The sequence below is a fragment of the Eublepharis macularius genome, chromosome 12 (genome assembly GCF_028583425.1).
Source record: "Eublepharis macularius isolate TG4126 chromosome 12, MPM_Emac_v1.0, whole genome shotgun sequence".
NCBI classification, from domain to species: Eukaryota; Metazoa; Chordata; class Lepidosauria; order Squamata; family Eublepharidae; genus Eublepharis; species Eublepharis macularius.
In genome coordinates this window covers 13,887,175-13,913,701 of record NC_072801.1, presented here as the reverse complement: position 1 = coordinate 13,913,701, position 26,527 = coordinate 13,887,175, and the positions used below count along the sequence as shown (strand labels likewise).

At 47.1% G+C, this 26,527-nt stretch overlaps 1 protein-coding gene across 1 annotated transcript in view; it reads right to left on the bottom strand.

The window, feature by feature from the left end:
• Positions 1-11,087: 11,087 nt before the first annotated feature.
• DNAAF8 (dynein axonemal assembly factor 8) overlaps positions 11,088-26,527 on the bottom strand; it is a 59,473-nt gene continuing 44,033 nt past the window's right edge. Inside the window, exons 12-15 of the mRNA XM_054993662.1 lie at positions 21,593-21,790; positions 19,433-19,549; positions 14,947-15,091; positions 11,088-11,341 (exon numbers count right to left, since the gene is read on the bottom strand). Coding sequence (XP_054849637.1) covers positions 11,088-11,341; positions 14,947-15,091; positions 19,433-19,549; positions 21,593-21,790 — 714 coding nt within the window. The remainder of the gene's footprint in view (positions 11,342-14,946; positions 15,092-19,432; positions 19,550-21,592; positions 21,791-26,527) is intronic.

Genomic DNA, 26,527 nt, shown 5'->3' with positions numbered 1-26,527 from the left:
AGGCTTTAGGATTTTAATGCTTTAGCAGTCAGGAGCTTAGGTCCTGCACTGCCCTCCTGCACCCAGAGCCTGGAGCAAGCTGTTGGTATAAGGAGCCACGTGAAAACTGAGGTCTGGTTCTGGTTCAACGGTGGATGGCAAACTGCTTTGTATCTCCACTAAGAAGCCTTTCTCTGCCAGTCCGTTCATCAACCCGAAGAAGTTGCGGGGGGGGGGGCGGAGGGGAGAACATGAGATTATTTTTGATATAATGTAGTAGAAATGCTGCTATACATGACATTCATTCTGGGTCACAGTTTCCAGTTGCCTGCACAACTCACACCACATCATATTGCAACACGTGCATAGCAGAAATAACATATTCTGCCATGAAAATCCTCAGGAGCTGATAGTACTCTGTGTGTCTGTGTTATGTGCCATCAAGTCACCCCCGACCTACAGCAACCCAAAATGTCCTCTCATTAACAAACTTGCTCAGATCCTGCAAACTGGAGGATGTGGCTTCTTTTATTGAGTCAAGCCATCTCATTTTGGGTCTTCCTCTTTTCCTGCTGCCTTCCACTTTTCCTAGCATTATTAACTTTTCCAGGGAATCTTCTCATGATGTGACCAAAGTACGATAGCCTCAGTTTTGTCATTTTAGCGTCTAGGGAGAATTCAGGCTTTATTTGATCTAAAACCCACTTATTTGTCTTTTTGGCTGTCCGTGGTATCCAGAAAACTCTCCTCCAGAACCACATTTCAAATGAATTATTTTTCTTCCTGTCAGCTTTCTTTACTTTCACATTCATACATGGCAATGGGAAATACCATAATTTGGATTACCTCGCTCTTGGTTCCCAGAGAGACATCTTCATCTTTAAGGATCTTTTCTATTTCCCTCACAGCTGTTCTTCCAAATCTCAATCTTCTTCTGATTTCTTCATTGCTGATAGTACTAGTGGCATCAATTGAGGAATGCGGCTTGGCTATTAGAAAGGTTTCAGCAACCTCGTGTAATATTCTTCTCAAGTGGGACAGCCGCCTACTCCAATTACTTCCAAGTCTGTATAAACACACCAGAAACATATGGATTTGGGAGCCGATTCAGACAACTGCTCAGGGAACAACTCAGTTGTTCCCTGAGCAGCTCCAAGCCAGTGGACCAGAAACCGTGTAATGGCAAAACCCAGGTACCTGTCATGGCACAAGCCAGCCATTTCCATTGTAAGTCATTCAGCTTGTAAATTATCAACAGAGCAAAGCAATGTTAGCTGGGAAATGTAGTTTTAAAAGACAGAGCCAGCAGAGAGAACTCTTCAGAGGGGTTGTCAATTTCATTTTCGCCTCCCTAAGGCTCTGTCAAGTTCACCTCTCCAGTCTAAAACTGTATGGGATCTCGATCAGAGGGCAGCGAGAAATGGAAATGGGCTGGAGCTGCCTTCCAGAGCCAGGTTTGGGCCTGGAGAAGTTATAATGGGCTGAAGTTTCCCTTCTGGCATTTCACAGCCCCTTCACACAGCTCCAGTGTATAGCCAAGCCTTTGCCCTGCTGCCGGCTCCGTCTTTTGAAACTACCCTTCCCGGCTACCATTGCATCTCCCGATATGAGATCTTCACATGTCAGATGTCTTGTGCAGAGAGACTCTTAAGGTAGATGGCCATATGACAGCAATACTGATTCTGTGAGCCAGTGCAGATTACAAGGGGGAGGGCAGAAGGAGTCGCATCAGTGCTTGGTTTTTGTGGCCAGGGTGGTGCTGATCTCCACCTTGGGGGTTGGGTGGCGGTTTTCCAGAGGCTGGTTTGGCTAGGGATCCTGGAGGTGTTTCGCCAGCTTCTGGGCATGGAGCAGGGGTCACTGGGGCAGTCGGGGGGGGGGGATTTGTGAATTTCCTGCATTGTGCAGGGGGTTGGACTAGATGACCCTAGAGATCCCTTCCAACCCTAAGATTCTATGATATATTGATCCAATTTGGTAGGTAAGTTAGGTAAGCTAAGTTAGAAAGGCATTAATTTATAGACAGAGTAAAGTAGATTAGATGTGAGAGACCTGCATTTAGGATCGTTTTTAGGTTTTTTTTTTAAAGCTAATTAGCAAACCCATGTGGCTGAAGATAGGGGAACATGAATGCATGAAGCTGCATCAACCTGCATCAGGCCATTGGTCCATAAAAGTTAGCATTGCCTACTCCAGCTGGCAGCTGAGCAGGGTTTTATGTAGTGTTTTTCACATCACCTATCACTAGATCCTTATAGCTGAAGATGCTAAGGATTAGAACCCAAGACCTTCTGCATGCAAAGCGGATGCTCTACCACTGAGCCATGCCCTCTCCCCTCTTTGCAGAGGGTGTATAACCCCTTCCACCCACATGTCTTCCATGATTTAAATTGCCCCTCCTAAGCTGCAATTAGCTCCGCAGGGCTATGGGAGAAAGACAAGAGAGGCACTGTACTTTTCTCTTCCTGTCTGTTATACAAATTACAACTTTGAAGGGATGATTTAAATTACAGAAGAGACATGGGAGGCAGGGGTTAAACAGGCCCTTCCTTAACAGCCCTTCTCAGATCTTCAGAAAAGTCTACAATCGTCTGCTCATTAGCTTAAAAAAAGTGAGATATCCTAAGCAGCTCTTTCGCAACACATCTTGTTTGACGCATAGCATAAGGCAACACCTAAGAATATGCCTTTGTTCACTTTTAAGAGAAGATATGGTTATCCACTTAGGGACAAACGCCAAATTGGGCTTGCAAGACGTCTGTTGAGATCAGATGCCGAAACTGGCAAGCCAGGGCAGTTGCTTTTCTGAGGAGATCCCGTATTGCCGATGACAAACTTGCAGACATTTAAAGCTTTCTGTGGGATGTAAAAGCAACAAGACAAACGTTTGGATCAGCAATCTATCTTTGCGTCACCAAGCGGCAACTTCCTGACAAAACTGGCGTAAACGCAGCAGTGAATCATTGTAGTGAATCACTGCCTTAACCTCAAGAAATATTCTTGGAGCCATCTGGATAGAAACTGGAGTGTTCACGTAGATCCCCAAAATCCTTTAGCCTGGAGGGTTAGTTATGGTGTGCCCCCCATCCCACTAAATGAAATAATGTGTGCTTTATCTGGGTAATCAGTTACGACCTGTCCACACAATCAGTTTTTCGATCAAATGTGTGTTGGATTCCCATTTGTAGCACATGCTGCACAAGTGCTGCACCCATGTAGAAGATAGAATGGCAGATGGACTTATCTTCTAGCTGTACCACAAATTTTGTTAGTTTTATAGGTGCTACTGGACTCTTGCTCTTTTCTACTGCACCCATGTAGAGTTTTTGTTAAGACAATATTGAGTTTCCAAACAGCCAGAGTGCAAAAATTTGCACCTGGAAAATGCAAACCCATAATAGTCTTTGAAAATGCAGGAAGCATGGAAAGATTCAATGACTGGGTTGCTCTTGGTGGTGTTGATGAGAGCTTTGATTTTGAGGAGGGATAATGGCTCAGCAGGAGCACACATGTTCCACGTACAGGCTCAGGGCCAAGCTACAAGTGACGAATGACACTTGAGCGGCAAGTATATTTCTCCCTGTTCACTTGCCCTTCACGTGCGCTCCGCTCGATCCACTTGCCGTTCAAGTGTCATTCATCACTTGTAGCTTGGCCCTTAGTCCCTCAGTCCCTGCCATCTCCGGTTAAAGGCTTCCAGGTAGTCAATGCTGGGGAAGATGGACCTTTCTCTGCCTGGCCAGCCTGGACAGCCATAGACAAGTTTCTGTATTGTCTTTAAGAGCAGGCCCATGTAACGTGCATTACAATAGTTTAGACTTGAGGTAAACATAGCATGGATCCATGTGGCCAGATCAGCTGACTCAACAACAATAAACAACAAACAACAACATTATATACCACCCTTCAGGACACCTTAATGCCCACACAGAGTGATTTACAAAGTGTGTTATGATTATCCCCACAACAATCACCCTGTGAAGTGGGTGGAGCTGAAGAGAGCTCTGGGAGAGCTGTGATTGACCCAAGGTCTCCCAGCTGGCTTCAAGCGGAAGAGTGAGGAATCAAACCTGGCTCTCCAGATTAGAGTCCTGCTGCTCTTAACCTCTATACCAACCTGGCTCCCTCAAGGTAGGAGGCCAACTTCTGAGCTAAGTGGAGTTGGTAGAATGCCTTTTTTGTAGCTGCATTAACTTGCTTGTTAAGACACCTAGTCTCTTAAGGGAGTCAGTGAGCATCCGCTGGACTCCATCAAAGTTGTGGCGGGGGCGGGGGGATAGCATGTTCCTCCAGCCCTTCCCATTCCAAAGCAGCATTTACTTCCATCTTGTCAGGATCGAGTTTCAACTTGTTCACCCTTAACTGTTTGACCAAAACAGGTTCAGGACATGTGTGAGAGTACAAGGGAATGGATAAAATGCAGGAGAAGCACAGAAAGATCTTTAACTTTGTATCAGTTTTATCTACTGAGAAAGGCGTTGTGCTGGTTTTCTCTTGTCCTTTACCTGGTTTGCTGGCATGCTGAGCAACAGGGTTTTTTTTCAGCTGGAAAGCAGTGGAACAGAGTTCCAGAACCTCTTGAAAATGGTCACATGGCTGGTGGCCCCGCCCCCTGATCTCTAGTCAGAGGGGAGTTGAGATTGCCTTCCGTGCCGCTGAGCGGTGCGGAGGGCAATCTAAACTCCCCTCTGCCTGGAAATCTGGGGGCGGGGCCACCAGCCATGTGACCATTTCGCCGAGGGCAATTTAAACTTTTAAAAACTCTCCCCTCGTTCCAGCTGACTCAAAGTGACGTCATTGGCCCTGGGAGCATGCGCACACTTTGCACACGCACATGTGGTACCAAGGGCACCACCTCCTCCCAAGAATTGCCCCCTGTGCTGGCAACCCACTGAGTTCCACCACCTCTTTTCCCAGAAAAAAAGCCCTGCTGAGCAAGAACGTTTACTCGGGTGACAGCCACAGCTGCCTGACTCCCTACAAAGCAAACCCTCTTCAGATGCCCGTGGAAGCACACTGCCATAGGCATAAGGTTGTGCTGCGGGTGATGCTACCCAAAGAGCGTCACCTGGGGAAGTGGAAATAAGCATAAGGAGGTCACCGGATCGATTCCGAGTGGCTCTTCGTGCTGCTGCAGAGACTTTTTCAAAAGTGACTTTAATCTCAACTAGAAAGTTGGGCAAAAACTTTTTCCAGGTCATCCTTTTTTTATGATCTCATCTACGTATGAAATCACAGTAACGGAGGTGTTAGGACTCAATTGTTTCTGGAACTTCTCTGCAGACAGCTCCAGGCAGAGGGCCAAGTAGTACTAATTAGGTTACAATTTATTTATGATTTAAGGTTCTTCACCAGCAAGCTAATTCTACAAACGCCTCCAAATTGTATCAGGGCATCAATTAGTCATATATCTTGTATCTAATTGCCGTTTTTTAAGAAGAAAAATCAGACCCATGCGTTTGAGCATACAAGATACATAGCGATTTCTCAGCAAGAAAAAAAGAGGAAGTTTAACGGTGTTTCCTTTCTCTTCGTCTTAATCTGGGCGTCGAAGGAGCCACTAATCATTTACAGTAAGAGACTGCCAAATCCTAGAAGAGGCAGGATCCACACAAACAGACTTGTCCTATCTTGAAAAGCTACTGCTGAAAATAAACAAACCAACCTCTCCTTGGGAATATCTATAGCCCACTAAAACTTTGCTTGATGAATTGCTAAGGTGAAATGCACACCAAAGACAAAACATCTATGTATGACAGGCAATATTTAAATGGGAATCTTTTCCCAGAAGGGAAATTTTATGTCCAGGTTGGACAATTAATAATAGTCGTAACTTTTGTAGTTATATTCAGGGCTTTTTTTCTGGGAAAAGAGGTGGTGGAACTCAGTGGTGGAACTCAGGACCGCACAATGACATCACTTTGGGTCAGCTGGAACAAGGGGGTAGTTTTTAAAAGTTTAAATCGCCCTTGGCAAAAATGGTCACATGGTCGGTGGCCCCACCCCCTGATCTCCAGACAGAGGGGAGTTTAGATTGCCCGAGATTGCCACTGACCATGTGACCGTTTTCAAGAGGTGCCGGAACTCCGTTCCACTGCGTTCCAGCTGAAAAAAAGCTCTGGTTATATTCTTAATTTTTGTACAATGATGGGATCAGGTTATTGAATGTGAAATTGTCATTTATACAATCGAATTTATAGGAGGACACATCAGTACTTAGAGCACATTGCACTTGATTATTAATTATTCAAAAATATAAAAGTTTCCTATATTTGTGGTTAATCAATTGCTTTAAATAGGTTCGCTTAAGTGCAATATGGAAAAGGTTCTTTAGCCCGGCAGGGTAGTTCCCTCTAGGAATTGTAAAGGGGAAATGCACAGCATGAACACTGCACATCTGGCAAGCTTTTGCTTGAACGTTTTCCAAATAAAGGCCCAGAAGAAGCTGAGGGGACTGTGACCTGCAACTGTCACCTGCAAGGACGTTCCTCTAGAGAACAGCCACTTCTTTCTCCGCATAAAGCAGGAGACAATGGCAGTTATTAGGGGTGTGCAAGCCAAAAAATTTCGGCTAAAGCCGAAAGCCGAAAGCCGAAAGAAGAATCTCTTTCGAATAATCCGAAAGCCGAAACGCACATCCCTAGCAGTTATTCAAGTACCAGTTTGCTCTTTCTAAAAAAAATTCTTCTCCTCTTTGTGGACCCAAAGTGGCGTATATCATTTTCAGGGGAGATACCAGCGAGTCCCCTTTTCTGAAAGACATGGTTTGTGTGGAGCCAACGGCCCAGATACCATCCAGCATATAATTTTGGAATGCCATTTATATGTTAGGTTGCGGAGAATGCTGTTTGAGAGGTTGCCAAAACATATTGAACACCATAACAATCTATCCTTTTGTCGTTTTCTGTTAAAGGATAATGATACAGTGATTTCTAAAGTGGCTGCAGAGTTTTTAGTGGGTGTGCTTAAGATTCATACAAGTTTTGTATAAATATATTGACTTCTGAAATTTATGTAATTTTATAGTGACTTGTTTGCTGTCTTAGATCTTTGTATGCCATTAAAGGTACTTGAATGAATGAAAGTATATCATTTTCCTCTCCTTCATTTTTATCCTCACAACAATGCTGTGAGGTAAGCTAGGTTGAGAGAGAATGATCAGGCCAAGTTACCCAGCCAGCTACCATGGCAGAGTGGGGATTTGAACTCGGGTCTCGCAGATCCTGGCCTGACACTCTTACCACTGCACCGCACTGGCTCGTGACAAGAATGAGTGTGGTTTATTCTCCAATTCAAATGCTCCCTCCTCCTCTGCTCACGGGTAGAGCAAAACTGGAAGGGTTCAGGGCTTAGGAAGTCTTTGGTCTAACCATAGTTTGTTGTGACATCCAAATTCGGGTGTTGCAGCATGCTAGGGCTTGTTTCTTACCCAGTACCCTGGAATCTGAACTGGGATCTAACTATGGTTTAGAATACCAGTTTGTCAACAAAAAAACCCTCTCAAAAACTACAACCTATGCCCTTTATTGACTTTCTGTTTGAGATGAAGAAGAATGAACTGATGACTTGTGGGTTTGATTTCTATATATCTGGGAAAACTAAATAGAAGGGGGACTTATTGAAAAGGTAAATTTTGGAGGTATCAAAACTACAAGTATAACATTTGTAAAGATATGATCGGTGTTGTAGAGAAAAATGGAAAATGACTTCTTAAATATTATTTTTCTTTTTTTCTTTAATTTTTGTTCTTTCTCTTGCTTCTTATTTCTTTTTCTTTTCTTTCTCTTTTCTTTTCCATTTTATTGAGTTTTTAAACTTATCAATAAAATAAAAGGTGTTCGTGGAAAACAACCTACAACCTATATTTGGACATAACAATAAATTGTGGTTGGCTTCATGCAGGCAGGGGAGCAGGCAGGGAAAGACACGATAGGCTTCCAGGCTTGTTCATGACATCGGAATACAGCTGTAGTCCGGTTCTATAGCTCATATTACAAATCGGCTGGGGCTGTGACAAGATGCAACTCAAGAAATGGAGAAATAGGATCTATCAGGACAGCCTGCTACCGCTCACTCTCACAAATATGCTGAGCTTGCCAAAACAACTAATGACAACTTAGAGCTGGTATGCCCAAGGAAATCAGTGCATCTCATCAGTGGGGCACTCCCCAGCTCTCCTCTTATGTCTTAATTTGTGTTAGCACAACAGTGAAACAGTCTGCATTTTCTTTCTTTTTGCAGAGCATTTACTTTATGTCTCCACCTTTGGTGGAGGAGACAAGGGCTGCTGGAAGTATGGATGGTACCCTGTCTTGCAAGTCGTTCATTCCTTGGTTGGTATCTGCTTGAAGGTTTGAGGGCTTAGGTAGTCCAAAGGGATAAAAAATACAAGCATCTAGAAAAATCGAAGAGTCCAGTAGCAACTTTAAGACTAACCAACTTTACTGTAGCATAAGCTTTCGAGAATCAGTTTTCTTTGTCAGATGCGAAGAGAACACATCTGACGAAGAGAGCTGTGATTCTCGAAAGCTTATGCTACAGTAAAGTTGGTTAGTCTTAAAGGTGCTACTGGATTCTTTTCGATTTTGCTACTACAGACTAACATGGCTAACTCCTCTGGATCTAGAAGCATCTAGAAAGTTTGGTGTAGTGGTTAAGAGTGGCAGGACTGTACTCTGGAGAGCCGGGTTTGATTCCCACTCCTCCGCTTGAAGCCAGCTGGGAGACTTTGGGTCAGTCACAGCTCTCTCAGAGCTCTCTCAGCCCCACCCACCTCACAGGGTGATTGTTGTGAGGATAATAATAACACACTTTGAAAACAGCTCTGAGTGGGCGTTAGGTTGTCCTGAAGGGCGGTATATAAATCGAATGTTGGTGTTGTTATTATTAAAGACCAAAATATTAAGCAGTTGTGATCTTCGATTTAGGCACTCTGTGACACAAGCAGGGATGCCATGAATTTAGCTGCACGCATGCTCGACAGTAGAACTTAACTATGTGTTGTGGCATCATTCGTGTATCCCCCTGTCCTTGCTTCACACCATTGGCTGCCACTGGCAGGATGAGCAAACACTTCAATGTGGCAGATGTTCAACAGAGGGCAGGAAGAGAACATGGTTTGGTGGTGCAGCACGCTGTCATTTTTACACTGTGAGATTAAGCCCAAAGTGACCTCAGGATCTCTTAGGCTGGGGCAGAGGTTCAGTTGGGCTCCCTTTCTTCAGTTATAAAAGCAGAGAAAGATCCAAAATTGTTTCCGTGGAGAAATGACATTATTAGGACTGTCTGAATGATAGCCGTGGTTTTAAAAATCTAGAAATTAATCTTTACAAGTGTGTTAGGCCTGCCCGCTGCCCCCTGCTAGCCTATAGCACCCCTTACTTGCGTACTCCCCCTTTGCTCATTAAATTGGACCCCCACAACCTTCTTTTTTCTACATGATGTTGGGTTGATCTGGGCTTTGGAATGGCAGGAAGGGTTGCTGGCATGACTAACTTGGATGAAAGGGATGTTTGATGAAGCAAACCGTGAGACGTAGTATGTCTCCACGGCAGATAAAATGTCACAGCAGAGCCGAGACTTCGTACTGAACACAACCCAATTCTTTTTAACTTTATGGCGTTACATTAAAAGACCAGAGTGTGCAGGCAGCTATTTTTTTTAATGACAGCTGATAAAGGTACAAATGATACCTATTCACACTACTTCGTCTCCTTGATTAAAAGCCTTCAGAGTCATCCTTTAGGGTGACACATTTTGATCAGCCGCTGGGCAGAAAGATAGCTCCGTACAGCGCACCAGAGTGGGTAGCAGAACCCATTCACAAGCCACTCGAGGCATTTGGCTCCATCAGTGGCCGTTTTCACACTGCTTACCGGCCACGGAACATCGCGCCAAGCTCCTGGAACGATAGCATCTTCCTGGTGCAATTTCGCACCAGGAAGATCCTGTTGTTCCGGGAGCTTGGCGCGATGTTCCGTGGCCGGTAAGCAGTGTGAAAATGGCCTTTGTTTCCTGTAGTTATGCATTTAATACTAAATGCATTTAGTGCATTTTTATCCTGCCCTTCCTCTAAGGAGCTCAGGGTGGCATACCTGGTTCTCCCCTCCTCCGTTTTATTTTCACAACCACAGCCCTGTGAGGAAGGTTGGGCTGAGAAAGAGTGACTGACCCAAGGTTGCTCAGCCAGCTTTCATGGCAGAACTGAGATTCAAGCTGAGGTGTTCCCCGTCTGTCCAATACTCTAACCACTGTACCTGGCTTGCCCTCATCCTGAGAGTGGTTCCCTTGGTTTGTTGCATTTGCAAGCAGGATGGAGATCCATTGGGTTTTTGCAAGTGTCGTGCCTTCTGTCATGAACGGGTTAAGCTTAAGTTTCCGCAAGCTAATGACAGCAAGTTTAGCATAGAGCCAATTAGGTGTAAGCCAAAGAAGGGGAGTTTTTATTCTTAATGAGGTTACCCCAGGGGTCATTTCATAGAAAAAGAGCTGGAGGAACTCATTAGCATAACTCATTAGCATATGCCACACCCCTTGCCATCACCAGAAATATATTATTAGCATATGCCACACCCCCTAACATCACCTATCCAGGCTGTTTTAGACCCAATCCTGGCCATTCAGGGCCGAAATTGGGCCCAAAATGGCAAAAAGGGGCTGAAAATGGCCAAAAAGGGCCCCAAAATGGTCAGGATCAGGCTGCTGCTGAGCGGGAGAGTGATCCACCACCCGTCAGAGGCCCAATCCGGGCCGTTTTGGCCCCAATCCAGGCCGAAACGGGCCCAAAATAGCCGAGGGTCAGGTGGGTGGGGCCACCTGACATGTGACCTCTTTGGAGAACTACCAGAAGTGCGTTCCTGTGCGTTCCCCCTCGAAATGAGCCCTGGCATCAGGTATGCAGAGCAGCAGGAAAAAGGGAACAAAGAAACAAGACGGAGCATATCAGAGTTAGTTAGAATGTTGTTGTTTTCCGTGTAACCCTTTCCCCCAATTCTAGAAGTAAATTTTTTTCTTAGAAGCTAAAAACACACGTGTCTGAGTTGCTTATTCTGCCGTGCTTTATTTTACTCTGCTAAAATCCAACACGGTCCCTGCCGCAAAGCATCTCTTCACAGCACACTCCCTCCAAACCAGACAGACAGCTCTCTGTACACTTGGCTGTCCGTGTGAGGCAGGTAGACGAGGGGCTGGGCTGGGCTTGTGCAGTAGGTGGCATTGATAGAGCAGCTGTTGGTCACACGGGCCAGCTGGGGATCAGAAGGCCCTAGGATATCTTGCAGGACGCTCCGGGCTTTGGACCCTCGCAGGCTGACTGCTAGCACTGGTAGCTCTTTTTCCAGCGTATAAGAAGGCGGCAGCGCTACTGTGGAAGAATGATGAAGATGAGTTAGCTAACAGAATCTGAACTATCCTGGCATTACAGTTTTGTGTCATTACCCATCTATCTGCTTCACCGTTGTGCCCTGAGTGAGGTCAGGATTCTCCACGCATTCCCCCACCAAACAGCAAAATAGAGGGGCTAGAACTTTCTCCCTGTTGTGCAAATTTTCTATTTGCATTTTAAAAAACTTCAGTGGAAACATGAAACTGAAATCCCCCACCTGCAGGACTGAAGTGGCAAAACGCCCTCTATCACCTCTGGGAATAATGCTCAAAAGAGAAGTATCAGCATTTTATTTACTTTATATTCAGGCCTTTTTTTCAGCAGGAACGCAGTGGAATGGAGTTCCGGCACCTCTTGAAAATGGTCACATGGCTGGTGGCCCCACCCCCTGATCTCCAGACAGAGGGGAGTTTAGATTGCCCTCCGTGCAATCTCCCCTCTGTTTGGAGATCAGGGGGCAGGGCCACCGGCCATGTGACTATTTTCGCAGAGGGTGATTTAAACTTTAAAAAACTCCCCCCTTGTTCCAGCTGACCCAAAGTGACATCATTGTGTGGTCCTGAGTTCCATCACGGAGTTCCACCATCTCTTTTCCCAGAAAAAAAACCCTGCTGAGAGCCAATATAGTGCCTTGAACACCAAGATTTTGAGTGCTCTCTCTCTCTCTGTCTCTCAGCTGGCTGCTACTGGCCACCATCTTGGGACTATGTTACAGCAGGGCTTTTTTTCAGCAGAAATGCAGTGGAACGGAGTTCCGGCACCTCTCGTGTCCAGTGGCCCCGCCCCTGATCTCCAGACAGAGATGAGTTCCCCTGGAGGAAATGGCCGTTTTGTAAGAGGGCCCGTGTGTTTCTCCCTCATTTCCCTCTTCAGAGTTCCACCACCTCTTTTCTCAGAAAAAAAGCCCTGATTATGTTTATAGTCCACCTTCCTTACTGTTACTCAGGGAGAGTTACGCAACGCAGGACAATGCAATGGATAAGACATCTGGTAAACAAAATGACAGGAAATTACAGAAATCTGTAAAAAAGTGTTAGATGTGATCCCTCTCGTGGATATACATCTTAATGCGGTGAGGGGGTCTGAGTGTGTCAGGGAAGTTGAGAGCAACACCGTCAAGAGCACAGGCTTGGTCAGGACTAGTCAGACTAAGATGTATCCACCTCCTTCAGGAATCAATGGTCACATCAGCGTAAGGGAATTGACTGTTCCAATGCTGATGGGAGCAGAGGAAATCTTGAAGGTTAGCTACCGGGCAGCTGCAGTAGTGGAAGGTGACACGGGCAGAGGATCTTTCACAGACAACGGCAGTAGCACTGCAGCTAACCCTGGTTAGTAATGTGCAGGAGAAGGCAATGGTAAACCACTTCTGATAACCTCTTACCTTGAAAACCCTCTGATTAGACAATCCAAAACAAAAGACAATTGGACATTTTGGAGGTCTTTCATTCATAGGGTTGCCATAGGTCAGAGGCGACTTGAAAGCACATAACACACACGTATTAGAGGTGATATGTTAACAGTGCCAAAAACCAGAACGACACAGAAAACTATGCAGTGAGCAGGATAATTCATACAGCACAAACGGATAATATACGCACACACACAAATAAATTATACATCAGTTTAGCCCACAGCCTCTTTCCCTTTATTAAAGTATCTTCCTGAAGCATTGCATCATAACATTTTATTTATTTAAAGCATTTCTATGCTGCCTTTCAACCAAACTCAGGGTCCCTGAGATGGTGAATACCAAAACATTTCGAACATTAAAAACAGCACATGATATACTATACATAAAGCATTTAAAACCAAACACATAAACAGGGAGGGGGGTTAATAAGAGTTAGTGAGGAACACCAAGCAAAATGTATTGCCTTTATCAAAATGACCTCCCGAACAATTCGCCTTTACAGAGTTTGCAGAATGCCAGAAGTTGGGGAGCCTTCCCGATCGCTTCAGGAAGCCCAGTACAGAATGCTGGAGTCACTACAGAGAATGTATGGGTAGCTGTTGGTGTTCATAGAATCCTAGAGTTGGAAGGGGCCACACAGACCATCTAGTCCAACCCCCTGCCCAGTGCAGGATCAGCCTAAAGCATCCCTGCCAAGTATTCATCCAGCCTCTTCTTGAAAACTGCCAGTGAGGGGGAGCTCACCACCTCCCTAGGCAGCTGATTCCACCTTTGGACTACTCTGACCGTGAAAAGGTTTTTCCTAATATCCAGCCGGTACCTTTGTGCATGTAATTTAAGCCCGTTGCTTCACGTCCTACCCTCTGCTGCCAACTGGAACAGCTCCCTGCCCTCCTCCAAATGACAGCCTTTCAAATATTTAAAGAGAGCAATCATGTCCCCCCTCAACCTCCTCTTCTCCAAACTAAACATTCCCAAGGCCCTCAGCCTTTCCTCGTAGGGCTCAGTCTCCAGACCCCTGATCATCCTCGTCGCTCTCCTCTGCACCCTCTCGATTTTGGCCACATCCCATATGGAAGGTGGCACCTGCAGAAGGCCTGCTCAGATGACCAAAGCCATCACGTCAGGGAATAGGGAGAGAGGCAGCCCTGTAGGCATGATGGCCCAAGGACATGGGGGGGGGGCTTTTATGCAATAGCTCATATCTTGAATTGAGCTCGGTTACTGACAGGCCGCCAATGGGCTGACTGCAGATTCAGAATGGGTGTACTACACACGCTCTACCTAGCGCGTGACGATTGCCAAGCTGCAGCATTTTGTATCAGCTGTCTCCAAGTTGACCTCAGGGGCAGACTGGGTCCAACAGGGTGGAAAAAGCGAACTAAGCCGGGAACAAATTAAAGAGTGTGGACAGAGGCTGCATTTTAAAACCACAAGGGAAGGTCCTTGTTGAAATTATCCTCATGCGTTGACCAGTGTGCATTCACCATTATCGGAGGTCGTGGAATACCTTGCCAGTTAACATCTATCCCCAGAGGATTTTTAGAACAAAATGCAAGATTTCTGAAGCCCTGGTGGATTCACTTGTTGGTTGCTGGGTCTATTAGTTTAATCATGCCTTAACCTTTTTTATTTTTTATTTTGTTTTATTGAGCTCGTAAGAAGCTTTGGGGAGGGAATGCAGCATGGTATACCTGATCTTGTTAGAACTTGGAAGCTAAGCAGGGTCAGAAGTTGGATGGGCAACCCCCAAGGAAGCCTCTGCAGAGGAAGGCGATGGCAAACCACCTTTGTTTCTCACTTGCCTTTGCTGGGGTCACCATAAGTCGGTTGCACACAGGGCTTTTTTTCTGGGGAAAGAGGTGGTGGAACTCAGTGGGTTGCCTTCGGAGAAAATCATCACATGGCTGGTGGCCCTGCCCCCTGATCTCCAGACAGAGGGCGATGCGGAGGGCACTCTAAACTCCCCTCTGTCTGGAGATCAGGGGGTGGGGCCACCAGCCATGTGACCATTTTCAAGAGGTTCTGGAACTCCGTTCCCCCGCGTTCCAGCTGAAAAAAAGCCCTGGTTGCACATATGCACGCAAGAAACTTTGAGCTGACAGGAAAGGCTAAAGTCAGGTCTACCACGGCGGCGATGCAGTCCGAGGGGTTCATTCAGGCCTCTTACCTGTGCTAGAGAGCAATACGTTGCACGGAGGGTAAAGCAGGCGGAGTCCACAGATGTCCAAACCAGAGGCCAGAATCAGCTGGAACGTGTGGTGGACGGCTACGGGGTTTCTGAGCAGGGTTTCAAACAGCAGCGCCATGGCAACCTGGGAGAGGGGCAAAGCAGAAACAGAACAGACGGTTTAAGGGCTCGGAAGGAGACAGCGACCTCCCGCTCCAGTGAAGGGCACTTTGCCAAGCTCCCTCCCGCCCTCTCATGGTGAAGCCCTCATTGAGTCCTCTGTAAAACCTTTCAAAACGTAGGAAACAAAACATAAAGAATGAACGGCTATTGTTAAGAATGCCCCAAACAATCCAGCTTTTGGGGAATTCATGACAAACGGAGCAAACACATATGAAGCTGCCTGATAATGGATCTTCAAGCCTCAGTGGGTCATGACCACCTACAGAGCCAACCTATGTAGGGGGCTCATGATGACCCCCACCATGGCGTGAAGACCGCTGAGCTAGGTTGAGACCAATATGTGTGGATAGTGTGCTCTTTGAAAGGAGATGTTGCTGGTGCATATGGGCAGAGAGCAAAGGTGCCATTCCTCTGCCTTCCTTTCTTTGCAGGCAGTCCGAGAGGACGAGCAAGAGGACGAGGCGAGATCGCTCCGGGGTGGAGTGGATTCCTCCACAGCTCTGACCCGCTCGGTTTCTTTCTCATTGCGGTAACCTGCGGCATGGCTCGTGCTCCTTGCCTCTCTTGGGTCTGCTGCCTGGCTTTGGCACCAGTGAGCCCATAACTCAAGACTTTCCCTCTTCCCATCACGTGGTTACGGTGAGCTGCCTGGGAGGTTAAAATGTGGACCCCGGTCTAGAAAGGGTTGAAGGCCATTGACCTCAAGCCAGTGGTGCAGGCTAGGCAGTGCAGTGGCTCTCCAGTGTCTCCAGCGGAGGGAGGAGGCCTTTCCCGGCTCAGCTGCTGGAGATACCAAGGATGGAACCTGGCAATTTCGGCTCTCTGCCACTGAGCCACCCCCCTCCCCACCCCCCAACTCAATCCCCATCTGGCAAATAAAAAGAAATTAAGGTTTCAGTCCCAAAATACGTAAGATCAGGGCTTTTTTTTCTGGGAAAAGAGGTGGTAGAACTCAGAACCGCACAGTGACGTCACTTTGGGTCAGCTGGAACAAGGGGGGAGTTTTTTAAAGTTTAAATTGCCCTCAGTGATAATGGTCACATGGCCGGTGGCCCCACCCCCTGATCTCCAGGCAGAAGGGAGTTTAGATTGCCCTCTGTGCAGCGGCACGGAGGGCAATCTAAACTCCCCTCTGCCTGGAGATCAGGGGGCGGGGCCACCGGCCATGTGACCATTTTCAAGAGGTGCCGGAACTCCATTCCACCGTGTTCCAGCTGAAAAATGCCCTGCTTAAGATGGTGTAAACATTAGATTCGCATCCAATGTCTCATCAGCCAGTTCACCCACTTATTGACCTTTTCCTTTGGACACTCTCTCCTGCTTCTCCTGTCCCTGCCCATTTTGTGGAGTACGGCTATGAGACAGACCAACTTTTTGCAGATCAAGAACCCCAGCTGTCAGGTGCATGCCACCATAGTAAGCATACCTGCTGAAGTGGCTATATGCTGCGCTTATGAGAACGGTAGCTCTAGGTAGGAAACAGAGCGACTTTGCTTCATGCTCTGCTTTTGAAAGTATACTGCAAAGGAGCTTGTTTGTATTAGGTCACATTAGTTTTATATCCCTGGAAAAACAACAGCTGGTTAGCTGGAGGGACCGAACAGGAATCTGAGTGTATGTCTGTGCCTGGATTGGCCTCCAAGAACCAGCTCTTTTGTTAGGACCGCAAGTGCTCAATGAGTTCATCATTATTGGGCACCTGAAATGGAGTGTTGCCAAATGCTAAATTCCTTGTAAAGGTATATTGAGGTTTGCTCCATTATAATAAACACAGTTGTAAATCTACCAAAGTAATAAAAAGCTCATTCAGCTAGAAAAATAAAACCCATTCCGCTCCATTGAACTCATGGTGATCCCTCTATATTAATCCCTTCCTTTAAAGGCCAGATAAGGAAAAAAATCTTGCAATCAACCCTAGGTAGCAATAGTAGTAGTAAGAAACAATAATGGTTAATAAGTGAGGCACGGCTAAAGCATCTGGGTTTTTTTGGTTTTTAAAAATGACAGGGGGTGATGTGACAACAGCCTATGAAACTATACAAGGTGCAGAAAAAGTGGATAGAGAAAAATCTTTTTTCTCTCCCATCATACTAGAACTCAGGGTCACCCCTGAGTTAAAATGGACAATGGGAAGTGTCGTGGCCCAGTCTGAGGGTGAGATCTCCTCTGGAGGAGAGGAGCCTCATGTAGCCAGCCAGGACTCCTCGGGAGAAGGGGAGTTCTGTGTAGCCAGCCCTAGCCCTGACTCAGCAGAAGCCAGCAATCAGGAGCAACAGCTGCTGGCTGATCAGAGCTTACAGCCAGCAGCTGAGGCACCAGCACCCTCTAGCCCCAATAACACAGGGGAAGCTCAGCCAGGGACATTCCAGGTTATGGGTGCAGCGCAGCCAAGGGCCTCCACCCCTCCCAGGTTCACCCACACCCAAAGAATGCCGCAGACAGTGCCAGAGACTGGAACTGCAGGAGAGACGGCACAGCGCTCGCCTCCTGAGCCAACGCCAACTGCTGGAGAGCGACGATGAATAGCGTCAGGATGGAGCCCCAGCAGCTGGCTGAAAACCACGCCTAGCTATAAAAGCCAGTCTGGAGGAATTGCTGAGCGTGGAAGCAACGTGTTCACTACCTGCAACCACTCCGTGTTCCGTGCACCTTGCTCGTGCCTGCTTTTGGACCTGACGCTATCGGTAACCGACCTTGGACTGCATCTGACCTAGCTCTTGGACTCTGGACTCACTCCTGGCGTTATCTTGTGCTCTGACCACTGTTTGGACTTGGCTCTCGATCCTGGAACTCCCCTTGGACTTGGTGTTGAGGTTTGGACTTGAACCACCCTGCTTGGGCTGGCCCAGCCCGTGTCAGGAAGTACTGCTTTCATGCAACATGTAGTTAACTTGTAGAAATCACAAGATGTGCTGATGGCCACTTGCTTAGATGGGTTTAAGAAGGAATTGGACAGATTTAGGGAGGATAGATCTATTGTTAGCTATTATTTATTTTTTAAAAATTATACCCCATATTTCTGCCCTCATAAGGAACACCAAGGTGGCTAACAAATTAAAAACATACATAATAAAAATCACATCTTAAAAACTACTAAAACCAATAAAACGCACATCATTAAAACAATCAAAATCAGAGAAAATACACATAAAAACAACAGTTAAAACATTGGGCAAGAAGACGAGATCAGTGAGGGAGCACCAAATGAAACCAAAAAAAAGTCTTCACCCACTGGTGGAAGCTGGCAACAAAAGGGGACAGACAAGCATCCCTGGGTAGGGAGTTCCAGAGTTTTAGTGCCACTACTGAGAAGGCCCCCTCCCCAGTTGCCACCCACCTACTGTCAGAAGCAGAGACACCCAAAGTAGGGCTTCCTACGATGGTGGTTAGACAGGTTCATAAGACAGTAAGCAAGCCACTGAGAGGTCAAAGAGAATCAATAGAATCACATTCCCTCTGTTGGTCTCCTGGGTTGTTGATATGATTTCCATATTAGCCATGATAGCTGAACAGGGCCTCTGGTTCAAAGACACAGTGCTTCTGGTTGCTGGATGCTGGGGTGGGCTCTTGGCCTGCAGGCCCTGCTTTTTGGCTTTCCTGATGCATTTGACTAGCCATTGTTGGACTAGAGAGGGGCATGTGGCATGACTGCTTCATTTTTATGGACCAGTGCACTGACTTGGTATGAGGCAACTGTATCAACAGGGCTCATTTCAAGGAGGAATGCGCAGGAACGCAGTTCTGGCAGTTCCACAAAGAGGTCACATGCCAGGTGGCCCCGCCCACCTGACTCTCGGCCATTTTGGGCCTGTTTTGGCCTGGATTGGGGCTGAAATGGCCAGGATCAGGCCTCTGACAGGTGGTGGATCACTCTCCCACTCAGCAGCAGCCCGATTCTGACCATTTTGGGCCCCTTTTTGGCCGTTTTCAGCCCCTTTTTGCCATTTTGGGCCCAATTTTGGCCCTGAATGGCCAGGATTGGGTCCAAAACAGCCAGGATAGGTGATGTCAGGGGGTGTGGCATATGCAAATCAGTTGTGCCAATGACACATTTCTGGTGATTGCAAGGGGCATGGCATATGCTAATGAGATATGCTAATAAGTTCCTCCAGGTCTTTTTCTACAAAATGACCCCTGTGTATCAATAACCTTTGAATGTCCTTGAGCTGGAAGAAAGGAACACATTATGCACATTCCGAAGCACCTTGGTTGTATAATGGACATCACACGCGGTTCTGGAATTTGTCAAAGCTCCCTACCCCGTTCCAAACCAGCTGTGGGGTTTGTGCTGTGTGTGTTTTACCTCAGTATCTGTATCACCACTCTCTCTGATGTCACTGCCGCCAGAGAAATATTTTTCATCAGTCTCTACCGTCTGCCAGTAAAACCCAGCTGGCACCGCACCGGCTTCCTCCACCGTCTGAAATGTACAAAAGAAGAGCTGTTGTTTGTGAATTATCTCAATTCTTCAAAGCTGGGATGGAAAATAAAGACAGCCAGAGCGAATGCCAAGGATGGAAAGCATAAGAGGAGATGGCGCAGCAGCGGCATTAGTCACTGACACCTCATTTCCTCAACCGACTCGGCAGATATGAGGAAGAGCCAGCTCAATCCGATGGCACGGTTGGCGGTAACTGACTCTTGGGGGCCAAGTCTGGGGCAGGACCAAATCCCATAACTTGCATTCAGAATCCTTATTGACTTTCTAACCACAACCTGTGCAAGTTCCACTGAAATGAAAGAGACGAGGATAACAGCATAACCATGATCCATTAATTACAGTGAGGTTTGCACAGGGAATTTTCCCAGTGCTTTGTGTCCCAGTAGTCAGATCTGTCCCTTTCCCATTCTGTCGCCCTTAACGGCACTCCTGATCTTAAAATAAGGCCACCTGTCTTAACAAACAGTGCTACTGAAAAAGAGATTTCAGTGAGGGGAAGAAAGTATGCATATCCCTCTGCTAAGGAGGGGGCCTCAGTTTGTCTGCATTTTGCAGAGAAAAGACATTATTTGTATACAGAATCCCCCCTTGATAAAGGACATTTTTGAGTGTGTTTTGTACTCAGTGACCTCTTCCTAAGTACAAAAAGGAATGAAGGAAACAGCCCTTAGCAAAGATCTATTTCCTTACTCGTTTTAAGAGACACACTGATTGATTTTTGTACCCTGAAGGCCCTGCCAAAAAAACAAAAAATTTAGTAGAGACTGAAAAGAGACAAAACTAATTTTTAAATATCATTAAAGTGAAACCTGGAGCCACTCTTCTGTTTGAGTCAATATCTTGAAGACAGAAGCAAAACATTATGTACAGCCATGTGGAGGAACTGCAAAGTGCAGTAACATTATAATTTTAAATGCAGGGAGGAAAAACAAAAGCCGGGAAGGAGCCTCGTGGGCTGCTTCTCACTGGAACCTGCCTGTAAATGATGCCTCTCCACCATCACTCGGTTCATGTGGAGGAGTGTATTGTATGACTCGGTTAAGAAATTATTGACACTCTGGTTTATTTTAACTATGGCTAGCTTGGGAATCCGAGATGCAGCTCACAGGTGATCCTTCAAACCCTGGTTTGCCTCATCCAAGTCTGCCTTTATTTTATTTGCACTCTGTAGGCCAGGGAGGATGTGAAGATGGTGCTGGGCGGCAAGCTAGGATGCCAGCAATCGTAGATCATGCAACATCATGGTTAAAATTAACTATGGTGAACAAATCAGGGTTTTTCACATCCTGGCGTGACAGACCTCAAATAAGCATAATTGGCAGCGTGGCCTGGGTTCAGGGGAACACATTAATAATAGGCTGATTCCGCACGGCTTACCTGAAGCTGGGACGTTGCGGAACATGCCGGAAAAAAACGTGGAAGATCGCGTTTTCTCATGCGAGTTTTGCGCGATGTCGCCCAAAACTCGCATGAGAAAACACGATCTTCTGCGTTTTTTCCGGCATGTTCCGCAATGTCCCGGCTTCAGGTAAGCTGTGCGGAATCAGCCATAGTTAAGCCATGGTTTTTGTGAGATGCCTGAAGAGAACCACAGTATGACAACAGAAACCCCATGTGACACAATGCTTTGAAACACAGTTAACAGCATGGCCAGTGTAACAGATGATAGTTATTTCTGACAGGAATTCATGCTCCAGAAAGGGGGGGGGGGCTCATCCCCACAGCTTATTTCCCAGATGATGAAGCAATCAGCAGCTGTTACTGCTTTTGGATCCCGGATTAAGTACCAACTTTTGTTAGCTCTTGTCATGGTTAACACCACAGTGCCAATGTAATGGTTCACTGGAGCCAGGCCTAGCTGGGAGAACCTGCCGTCCGGAAAGGAGTGGAGCACAGGAAGGCAATGTGACACCCCGTGGCCTGTCTCTTGTTCGTTTACCTCTGGCTAAGCAATTGGCTGGGTTACGTCTGCTCCAGCCTCTGGTGGCAAAGCCCAGAAATACCGAAGTGTGGAAAGGGTACCTGAGGCTCTGAGTGAACCGTAGTGATGTCACTTAGGCAGATGTCAGGAATCTGAGGAAGAACAGGGTACGGCTGATCCTGCAGGCAGCCGGTGGCCAGCTCTGTCTTCCACCAAATAACATCCGAGAGAGAAGTCTGGGAGAGAAATATGGAGGTCTGCTGGCAGAATAGAGATGTTCTCTGAAGGGATTCCTCAAGCTGCCAGAAGGAAATATGGTTAAAGTTGTGGCTAGAAACCAAACTCCTGTAAAACAGTACAAATGGCAGGCTGGGACTCAAAAGGCGAATTTGCTATGCACAGTGCTGTTCAGAACTAGTACTTAACTGGATTTGCTCTCACCAAACAGCATTCCTTCTAGCTGGCCCTCAAACAGTACCGGTGCTTGAAAGTAAAAGTGCCACTGTCCAAGGGTCAGGAGGCTTTCCTTACCAGGAAAGGCAAAGGTTTGGGGGAGTTTTAGGTAGAAAAGGGGGCAGGATATGAAAGAGATTTTTAAAACGGAGCATAGTGTGGAGAATGTCGGTAATGGGACCCTCATTCAAACGTTTGTGGATAAGCACAAACTGATAACATCACATGGCCCAAGCAAAGCAAGATACAGTGAAGGAGAAAAGCTACCCCACTACCCATCCCCCAGTAGAAATACATTTACAGATGTGGCAGGCAGGCAGGTTTGCCTGCCTGACATTAGGTGTGCCACCAGAGGGCGCTGCTGTGGAGGGAAGCTCAGATGAGGCAGCCAGACTTCCAGAGAGCGTGTCACAGCAGAAAGCCCAGGCTGGGATCAGGTGCAGAGAAGGTGGCAGTGCCCACCCCCCGACTTCATCCAGCTGGAATCAAGAGCAGAGAAGGTGGCAAAGCCTGACCTACGCCTTCACCCAGCTGAGATCAAGAGCGAGGAGGAGCAGAGAGGGGGAAATGCCTGCCCCTCGTCTCCTCTCAGCTGGGATCAGGAGCGGAGCAGATGGCAATGCCCGACCCCCACCTTCACCCAGCTAGGATCAGGATCAGAGCTGGTGGCAATGTCCACCCCCCCTTCACCCAGATGGGATCAGGAGTGGAGTAGGTGGCAATTCCCGCCCCCTCCATCACCCAGTTGGGATCAGGAAGGGAGCAGATGGAAATGCCCATCTCTTCTTCACCAAGCTCAGATCAGGAGCAAAGCAGGTGGCAATGCCTGCTTCCCCCTTCCCCTGGCTGGGATGAGCCATGGAGCAGGAGAAAATGCCCACCCCCCTTCACCCAGCTGGGATCAGACACGGAGAAGGTGGCAATGCCTGCCTGCTGCCCTCACTGAGCTGGGATCAGGTGCAGAGCAGGTGGCAATCTCCGCTCACCCTTTACCCAGCTGGGATCAGGCATGGAGCAGGGGGCAATACCAACTCTTCACCTTCACCCAGATGGGATCAGGAGTAGAGTAGATGGCAATGCCCACCCCCTCCATCACCCAGTTGGGATCAGGAAGGGAGCAGGTGGAAATGCCCATCCCCTCTTCTCCTAGCTTGGATCAGGAGCAAAGCAGGTGGTAGTGCCCATTTCCCCCTTCCCCCAGCCAGGATCAGGAGTGGAGCATGAGGCAATGCCGCCCCCCCCATTCAATCTGCCCTAATCAGGAATGGAGCAGGCAGCAATGCCTCCCCACTTCATCCAGCCGGAATCAGGCGCAGAGTAGGAGGCAATGCCCATCCCTTCTTCACCCAGCTAGGATCAGGAGCGGGGCCAGTGGCAATGCCCACCCCTGCTTCACCCTGCCGGGATCAGGAGTAGAGCAGGTGGTAACGCCTGCCCCCTCTTCACTCAGCTAGGTTCAGGTGCAGAGTAGGAGGCAATGCCCATCCCCCGTTCACCCAGCTGGGATCAGGTGCAGAGCACATGGCAATGCCCGTCCCCCTTCACTTGCCCGGCATCATATGCAGAGGAGGTGGCCATGCCCGCCCTGCCCCGCCCCCCGCCATCTAGCTAGGATCAGTGACAGAGGAGGAGGGAATGCCTGCCCGCCCGCCCTTCCCTTTCTAGAGTCCATTGTATTTTTCCCACAACGGGCTTTGTTGCCCATAATTGGAGAAGGTTATGTGTGTAAAACAGCGATGGATTTTTGAAAGCTTGGTTGAATCTTCAAGGAACCTTGAACTTGTCACTGGATGAAAGGTGGCCACATAAATTTATCCAGCTCCACTGTAAAATGTCCTAAGCCAAGTGAAAGGAAATAGGAGGCACTGATTCCCTAGGAGATTCTTTCCGAGATAAATCTGTCAGATTTCTTTTCTTTATGAGGTATCAATTAAGGCGTTTTTAGAGGAGGTCGCAGTGCTGAGAGAAGAATTAAATCCGAGCAGCTGATGTTTCCTCCAGAGATGCTGCAGGAAAAAGCGTTTATTTGCTTTGTGTCTTTGCCGCCACTGACATTTTGGAAAGATCTGTGTGTGTTTTCCATCATATCTGGTGTGGAGTGTCAGCTGTACAAAACCCTCAAGTGAACAAGGGCAACAGAATTCAGAGCTGCTAGAAAGGATACCTTTGTAGCAAGAGGACAAGACCAGTAGCGTACTGTTCACCCAAGATGGATGTACGGGAAATACAGGTCTTTCTATTGGATGTCTGGTTTTACTGTATTTTAGCACACTGTTGAACTGATGCCCTGTTATGGCATATTACCTATGACAACGAAACCTTTAAAAAACCCATGAAAGTGAGGAGTTAAAGCATCAAGGGACAATTATGGTCTTTTGAAGGGTTCTAAAGAAATTAAGTAAAATAAGATATAATTAAGATCTTTACTGATAATAAGAAAAGAACAACTTTAGCATAGAAATAAGGTATGATTAATAACGGGGGGTTGGAGTGCTGTTGGAAGTCATTATCGAAAAGGGGGGGAGGGGAGGGGAGGGGGAAATATACACAGGGGAATTGAAATGGAATGTATTTGTATTTGAAATTGATTATATATTGACCCATCCAATAAAAATCTATTATTAAAAAAAAGGAGTTAAAGCATCAAAGGTTGCATCAACAGCAGCTACTGGCTACAGCCACGTTAAGTCTGACCAACGCTACCCACCCCAAGTGGCAAGGCATCGCAGAAGTTTGAAGTTCATCTTCTTTTTCACTGCAACCAATCGCAGTAACAATTTCATGCTCAGCTTGTAATAAAAGTGAGCTTTATGAGATGGGGGGAATATGCCTGATGAACAGGGGTCATTTCATAGAAAAAGAGCTGCAGGAATTTATTAGCATAACTCCTTAGCATAACTCCTTAGCATATGCCACACCCCTTGCCATCACTGGAAGCGGTTCATTAGCATAACTAATTTGCATATGCCACACCCCCTGACATCACCTATCCTGGCTGTTTTGGACCCAATCCTGGCCATTCAGGGCCGAAATTGGGTCCAAAATGGCAAAAAGGGGCTGAAAATGGCCGAAAAGGGGCCCAAAATGGTCAGAATTGGGCCGCTGCTGAGTGGGAGGGTGATCCACCACCCGTCAGAGGCCCGATCCTGGCTGTTTGGGGCCAAATCCAAGTCGAAACGGGCCCAAAATGGCCAAAAATCAGGTGGGCGGGGGCCACCTGACATGTGAACTCTTTGGAGAACTACTGGAACGGCTTCCCTGTGCGTTCCCCCTCGAAATGAGCCCTGCTGATGAACCTATTCTATTCAGACATCGATAATTAACAGCGAACATAAAACTCTTTGACCCTCGAAACATCCCACATGACCCCCTTGAAAGAAACTCTACCCTACGCGGTCTGGCTACTGCTCCTCCTTAACTGCCTTTGCGTCTAAAAATTCCAGTTTCCCAGAAGGGGCCACCACTTCGGAGTCTTTAATCAAACATCTGATGTAAGTTGTTGTGGGTTTTCCGGGCTGTATTGCTGTGGTCTTGGCATTGTAGTTCCTGATGTTTCGCCAGCAGCTGTGGCTGGCATCTTCAGAGGTGTAGCACCAAAAGACAGAGATCTCTCAGCGTCACTGTGACACTGAGAGATCTCTGTCTTTTGGTGCTACACCTCTGAAGATGCCAGTCACAGCTGAAGATGCCAGTCACATCTTTTCCACACTGTGACACTGAGAGATCTCTGTCTTTTGGTGCTACACCTCTGAAGATGCCAGTCACAGCTGAAGATGCCAGTCACATCTTTTCCACACTGTGACACTGAGAGATCTCTGTCTTTTGGTGCTACACCTCTGAAGATGCCAGTCACAGCTGAAGATGCCAGTCACATCTTTTCCACACTGTGACACTGAGAGATCTCTGTCTTTTGGTGCTACACCTCTGAAGATGCCAGCCACAGCTGAAGATGACAGTCACATCTTTTCCACACTGTGACACTGAGAGATCTCTGCTTTTGGTGCTACACCTCTGAAGATGCCAGTCACAGCTGAAGATGACAGTCACATCTTTTCCACACTGTGACACTGAGAGATTACTGTCTTTTGGTGCTACACCTCTGAAGATGCCAGTCACAGCTGAAGATGACAGTCACATCTTTTCCACACTGTGACACTGAGAGATTACTGTCTTTCGGTGCTTCACCTCTGAAGATGCCAGTCACAGCTGCTGGCGAAACGTCAGGAACTACAATGCCAAGACCACGGCAATACAGCCCGGAAAACCCACAACAACCATCGTTCTCCGGCCGTTAAAGCCTTCGACAATACATCTGATGTAACTTTCAATTAAATGCCTGCACCACCACCAACCCCCAAATAGCAGCCACCGCTGTTACTTCATGGGTTCTCGCACAGCTGAATTCTGGACTGCCAAAGATAAATGCTTGCTGCTGCAGAGGAGGGAGAAGTATCAAGAATTGGGAACATTATTTTGAATATCCTGGACTAAGTATATTATGAAATAGATGGGACTCCCTCGGTACATTAGGGAAGATGCTTCGCTAATGAGTTTGGGGCCATAGACTTCATCACTATATTGCC